Genomic DNA, 6,544 nt, shown 5'->3' on the forward strand with positions numbered 1-6,544 from the left:
TGTACAGATGAACGTGGCACCTTCAGCTATCTTCAAATTGTTCTCAAGGATGAACCAGACTCGGGCAAGTCCACAATTCTCTTCCTGATGTCTTGGCTGATTTCTTTAGACTTTCCTATGATGCTACACAGAGAAGCAGTGTGTTTCAGGTGTGCATTAAAATACATCCACAGGTGTGTCTCTAAATCAGAAGCCTCCAAACACAGGACATCATCATATGGGAGTTCCAGAATTGGTTGAAGGCATAATAATCTTAGTGTATGTAAACTTTTGACTTTGCAGTAAGTAATAAAAATGCCTTAAAACATTCTCTCTCTCATTATTCTGGTATTTGGCAAATATTAATAATTATGGTAATTCTAATTGACCTAAAATGGGAAAGGTTTATTCTGATTTCATGTCAGATATTGAGAAAAACATGCAGATGTGTCTTTTTATATAGTGTATGGAAACTTCTGGTTTCAACTGTACGTAATAATACATGTGGCATCATTTCTGAAGAGGGGGAAAAAAAATCACATTGGACACTGACAGCCAATGGCCGCAGTGTAGTGTGTGTCTGGAATAGCCAAGGGGGTAGTGACCATTAAATTTTGCTTTTAGTAGATTGTTAGAGACTTTAGTAAGGGCAGTTCCTGTAGATTGTAAAAGGTCAAGAAGAACGTTATCGGAGATAGTGGATTAGATCATTACATGCATTTAATGTATTTCATGGGTTGTTACAAATACAGGAAGGACTAATAAGTCTATGTTATTTACTTATTTTCAACATATTACCAAAGAAAAGTTTTTTTTCAATAGATTTTGTGCCATTTTTTTTATTTGTAGCTGTAGTAATTGGAATACTTATCAAACTCTTACTTTTGAGGATCTTAGGCAGAAAACCTGTGTCATACTGCCCTACTACTAGTATTTCTACTTTCCAACTCAATGTCTGAGTTTGGATGCTGGCAGGTGCAAGAAGAGGTTAAGAATTAATGAACTATATAGAAACACCCACTGTTTTCACTCAGACTGCCGTGAGGGCTTCTCTCCTAATGTCCTCCATTGGAAGGGTAATTACCTGCATATGCAGATAATGGTGCAGATCAGCCTCAGGGCTTGGCTCCCTACTCCATAGACCGGCTTGTACAAGTGGTATGTCCACACCTGAGGGCAGGGAATGCAATCTGGCCCTAGGGCCTCCAGTTTGGCATCAATAGTTTGAATCATAGAAATTGGGTTAAAAATGTTGCTTTGTGGTGAATATTGACACACGCTAAGCGTTACTCCATCTTTTCACAATTTAAAATAGATGTCAAACCAATGATTGGACCCTATTTCATAGAAAAACAATCAATAATTTCATAATAGAACCTAAGGAAGGAACACTAAAAGAATTTGATGGGTAACCTAACATATGGCTTTCACCTGACCGCATTTTCCAGTTCTACTGAATATCACCCATTACTCTTCTTTATAATTTTGCTGATCTACTTGACTGGAATATTGGGGAACATTCTTATCATTACTTCTGTAATCATTGAAAACCGTCTACATACTCCTATGTACATTCTTCTCAGCAACTTATCTTTGGTGGACATGACATTTAATTCATCCACCCTTCCGAAACTAATGGACATTTTACTTACTGGGAATGATTCAATATCCTTCATTCAATGTTTCATCCAACTCTACTTTTACTTGTTTGCAGCTAGCACGGAGGACATCTTGTTGTCTTTGATGGCCTACGACCGATATGTGGCCATCTGTAAACCCTTACATTACCAACTGATCATGAATAAGAAAAAGTATGTCCTCTTCTTACTAAGCACTTGGATATCAGGATGTGCAAACTCTCTCTTTTTGACCTTCTCTATCTACCAGTTGGACCTATGTCCATCTAACAAGATAGAGCATTTCTTCTGTGATATTAAAGCTTTGGATAAGATAACCTGTAGTCATAGCCAATTTTACATCCTACTATACATTGAAAGTGTGGTTCTCGGACTCTTTCCATTTTTGCTTAGCTTAACATCCTACATCAAAATTATTCTCATCATCCTACGTATCAGATCCACCAGTGGTAGAAAGAAAGCCTTCTCCACTTGTACATCCCACCTGGCGGTGCTAATCATTTTCTATGGTGTAGCTCTATGTATGTATGTGAATCCTCCTTCACAACACTTTGAGAAGCGAGACTTAGTGTTCTCCATAATGTACACGGCAATAACTCCCATGTTAAATCCATTAATTTACACCCTAAGAAATAAAGAGGTGAAAGGTGCGCTTTTGAGGATCTTTAGGATATACAAAACAAAGACAACTTAAAGGGAGATGTTAGCATGTCGTAGAGCCAAAAAAAACTACGCAGACTGATATGTGCAGTGCATATAATAAGCCTACACATCGCTGTTAATCCCTTAGTGACCGAATCATTTTTAACCTTAAAGGGGTAGTCTCATCTCCAAGACCCTATCCCAATATGTAGTGGGTGTAATAATAATAATATTAGCAAATACCTCCAATTAGAAATGTAGTATAATTTTTCTGATTCACTATTTTCTTTCCTCATGTGCAGGTATTGCAGGACCTTAGGTATTTAGGTAGTTGCTAGTGGCCGTAACCATGGATACCTAAAGTCCTGCAATGCCTGCACATGAAGAAAGAGACATAGTAACCCAGAAAATCTATGCTACATTTCTAATTGGAGGTATGTGTTAATTTTATTATTTTCACACCTACTACATCTTGGAGCTGGAAATAGCCCTATAATTACCAGGCCAATTTTTTAAAAATCTGACCAGTGTCTCTTTATGACTCTGGAACGCATCAACAGATCCTAGTGATTCTGAGAATGTTTATTGGTGACATATTGGGCTTCATGTTAGTGGTAAAATTTGTTCGATATAACTTGCATTTCTTTGTGAAAATATCGGAAATTTGGCAAAAATTTTGAAAATGTCACATTTTTCAATCTTTTAATTCTTAAACCCTTAACCCCTTTACCCCCAAGGGTGGTTTGCACGTTAATGACCAGGCCAATTTTTACAATTCTGACCACTGTCCCTTTATGAGGTTATAACTCCGAAACGCTTCAACGGATCCTGGTGATTCTGACATTGTTTTCTCGTGACATATTGTACTTCATGATAGTGGTAAAATTTCTTTGATAGTACCTGCGTTTATTTGTGAAAAAAACGGAAATTTGGCGAAAATTTTGAAAATTTTGCAATTTTCAAACTTTGAATTTTTATGCAATTAAATCACAGAGATATGTCACACAAAATACTTAATAAGTAACATTTCCCACATGTCTCCTTTACATCAGCATAATTTTGGAACCAATTTTTTTTTTTGTTAGGGAGTTATAAGGGTTAAAAGTTGACCAGCAATTTCTCATTTTTACAACACCATTTTTTTTTAGGGACCACGTCTCATTTGAAGTCATTTTGAGGGGTCTATATGATAGAAAATGCCCAAGTGTGACACCATTCTAAAAACTGCACCCCTCAAGGTGCTCAAAACCACATTCAAGAAGTTTATTAACCCTTCAGGTGTTTAATAGGAATTTTTGGAATGTTTAAATAAAAATGAACATTTAACTTTTTTACACAAAAAATTTACTTCAGCTCCAATTTGTTTTATTTTACCAAGGGTAACAGGAGAAATTGGACCCAAAAAGTTGTTGTCCAATTTGTCCTGAGTACGCTGATACCCCATATGTGGCAGTAAACCACTGTTTGGGCGCATGGGAGAGCTCGGAAGGGAAGGAGCGCTATTTGACTTTTCAATGCAAACTTGACAGGAATTGAGATGGGACGCCATGTTGCGTTTGGAGAGCCACTGATGTGCCTAAACATTGAAACCCCCCACAAGTGACACCATTTTGGAAAGTAGACCCCCTAAGGAACTTATCTGGATGTGTGGTGAGCACTTTGACCCACCAAGTGCTTCACAGAAGTTTATAATGCAGAACCGTAAAAATAAAAAATCATATTTTTTCACAAAAATTATATTTTTGCCCCCAATTTTTTATTTTTCCAAGGGTAAGAGAAGAAATTGGACCTCAAAAGTTGTTGTCCAATTTGTCCTGAGTACGCTGATACCCCATATGTGGCAGTAAACCACTGTTTGGGCGCATGGGAGAGCTCGGAAGGGAAGGAGCGCAGTTTGACTTTTCAATGCAAAATTGACAGAAATTGAGATGGGACGCCATGTTGCGTTTGGAGAGCCACTGATGTGCCTAAACATTGAAACCCCCCACAAGTGACACCATTTTGGAAAGTAGACCCCCTAAGGAACTTATCTAGAGGTGTGGTGAGCACTTTGACCCACCAAGTGCTTCACAGAAGTTTATAATGCAGAACCGTAAAAATAAAAAATCATATTTTTTCACAAAAATTATATTTTTGCCCCCAATTTTTTATTTTTCCAAGGGTAAGAGAAGAAATTGGACCTCAAAAGTTGTTGTCCAATTTGTCCCGAGTACGCTGATACCCCATATGTGGCAGTAAACCACTGTTTGGGCGCATGGGAGAGCTCGGAAGGGAAGGAGCGCCGTTTGACTTTTCAATGCAAAATTGACAGGAATTGAGATGGGACGCCATGTTGCGTTTGGAGAGCCACTGATGTGCCTAAACATTGAAACCCCCCACAAGTGACACCATTTTGGAAAGTAGACCCCCTAAGGAACTTATCTGGATGTGTGGTGAGCACTTTGACCCACCAAGGGCTTCACAGAAGTTTATAATGCAGAGCCATAAAAATAAAACAAAATTTTTTTCCCACAAAAATTATTTTTTAGCCCCCAGTTTTGTATTTTCTCTAGGGTAAGAGGAGAAATTGGACCACAAAAGTTGTTGTCCAATTTGTCCTGAGTACGCTGATACCCCATATGTGGGGGGGAACCACCGTTTGGGCGCATGGGAGGGTTCGGAAGGGAAGGAGCGCCATTTGGAATGCAGACTTAGATGGAATGGTCTGCAGGCGTCACATTGCGTTTGCAGAGCCCCTAATGTACCTAAACAGTAGAAACCCCCCACAAGTGACACCATTTTGGAAAGTAGACACCCTAAGGAACTCATCTTGATGTGTGAGAGCTTTGAACCCCCAAGTATTTCACTACAGTTTATAACGCAGAGCCATGCAAATAAAAAATATTTTTTTTTCCACAAAAATTATATTTTAGCCCCCAGTTTTGTATTTTTCCAAGGTTAGCAGGAGAAATTGGACCCTAAATGTTGTTGTCCAATTTGTCCTGAGTACGCTGATACCCGATATGTGGGGGGGAACCACCGTTTGGGCGCATGGGAGGGCTCGGAAGGGAAGGAGCATCATTTGGAATGCAGACTTAGATGGATTGGTCTGCAGGCGTCACATTGCGTTTGCAGAGCCCCTAATGTACCTAAACAGTAGAAACCCCCCACAAGTGACCCCATATTGGAAACTAGACCCCTCAATGAACTTATCTAGATGTGTTGTGAGAACTTTGAACCCCCAAGTGTTTCACTACAGTTTATAACGCAGAGCCGTGAAAATAAAAAATCTTTTTGTTTTCCCACAAAAATTATTTTTTAGCCCCCAGTTTTGTATTTTCCCAAGGGTAACAGGAGAAATTGGTCCACAAAAGTTGTTGTCCAATTTGTCCTGAGTACGCTGATACCCCATATGTTGGGGTAAACCCCTGTTTGGGCACACAGGAGAGCTCGGAAGGGAAGGAGCACTGTTTTACTTTTTCAACGCAGAATTGGCTGGAATTGAGATCGGACGCCATGTCGTGTTTGGAGAGCCCCTGATGTGCCGAAACAGTGGAAACCCCCCAATTATAACTGAAACCCTAATCTAAACACACCCCTAACCCTAATTCCAACGGTAACCCTAACCACACCTCTAACCCTGACACACCCCTAACCCTAATCCCAACCCTATTCCCAACTGTAAATGTAATCTAAACCCTAACCCTAACTTTAGCCCCAACCCAAACTGTAGCCCCAACCCTAACCCTAGCCCTAACCCTAACCCTAATCCTAGCCCTAACCCTAGCCCTAACCCTAGCCCTAACCCTAGCCCTAACCCTAGCCCTAACCCTAGCCCTAACCCTAGCCCTAACCCTAGCCCTAACCCTAACCCTAGCCCTAACCCTAGCCCTAACCCTAGCCCTAACCCTAGCCCTAGCCCTAACCCTAGCCCTAACCCTAGCCCTAATGGGAAAATGGAAATAAATACATTTTTTTTTATTTTTCCCTAACTAAGGGGGTGATGAAGGGGGGTTTGATTTACTTTTATAGCGAGTTTTTTAGCGGATTTTTATGATTGGCAGCCGTCACACACTGAAAGACCCTTTTTATTGCAAAAAATATTTTTTGCAATACCACATTTTGAGAGCTATAATTTTTCCATATTTTGGTCCACAGAGTCATGTGAGGTCTTGTTTTTTGCGGGACGAGTTGACGTTTTTATTGAAAACATTTTTGGGCACGTGACATTTTTTTATCGCTTTTTATTCCGATTTTTGTGAGGAAGAATGACCAAAAGCCAGCTATTCATGAATTTCTATTGGGGG

At 39.7% G+C, this 6,544-nt stretch overlaps 1 protein-coding gene across 1 annotated transcript; it reads left to right on the forward strand.

Annotated features, from left to right (window-relative positions):
- Window positions 1–1,383: 1,383 nt before the first annotated feature.
- LOC138674635 (olfactory receptor 1E16-like) lies at window positions 1,384–2,310 on the forward strand. The gene has a single exon (XM_069762450.1). The coding sequence runs from the start codon at window positions 1,384–1,386 to the stop codon at window positions 2,308–2,310; it is 927 nt and encodes a 308-aa protein (XP_069618551.1).
- The last annotated feature ends 4,234 nt before the right edge of the window (window positions 2,311–6,544 follow it).

The sequence above is a fragment of the Ranitomeya imitator genome, chromosome 4 (genome assembly GCF_032444005.1).
Source record: "Ranitomeya imitator isolate aRanImi1 chromosome 4, aRanImi1.pri, whole genome shotgun sequence".
NCBI classification, from domain to species: domain Eukaryota; kingdom Metazoa; phylum Chordata; class Amphibia; order Anura; family Dendrobatidae; genus Ranitomeya; species Ranitomeya imitator.

What these genes read in the sequence shown, in the direction of transcription:
- LOC138674635 (XM_069762450.1), top strand. Translation starts at nt 1,384, where the DNA reads ATGGGTAACCTAACATATGGCTTTCACCTGACCGCATTTTCCAGTTCT.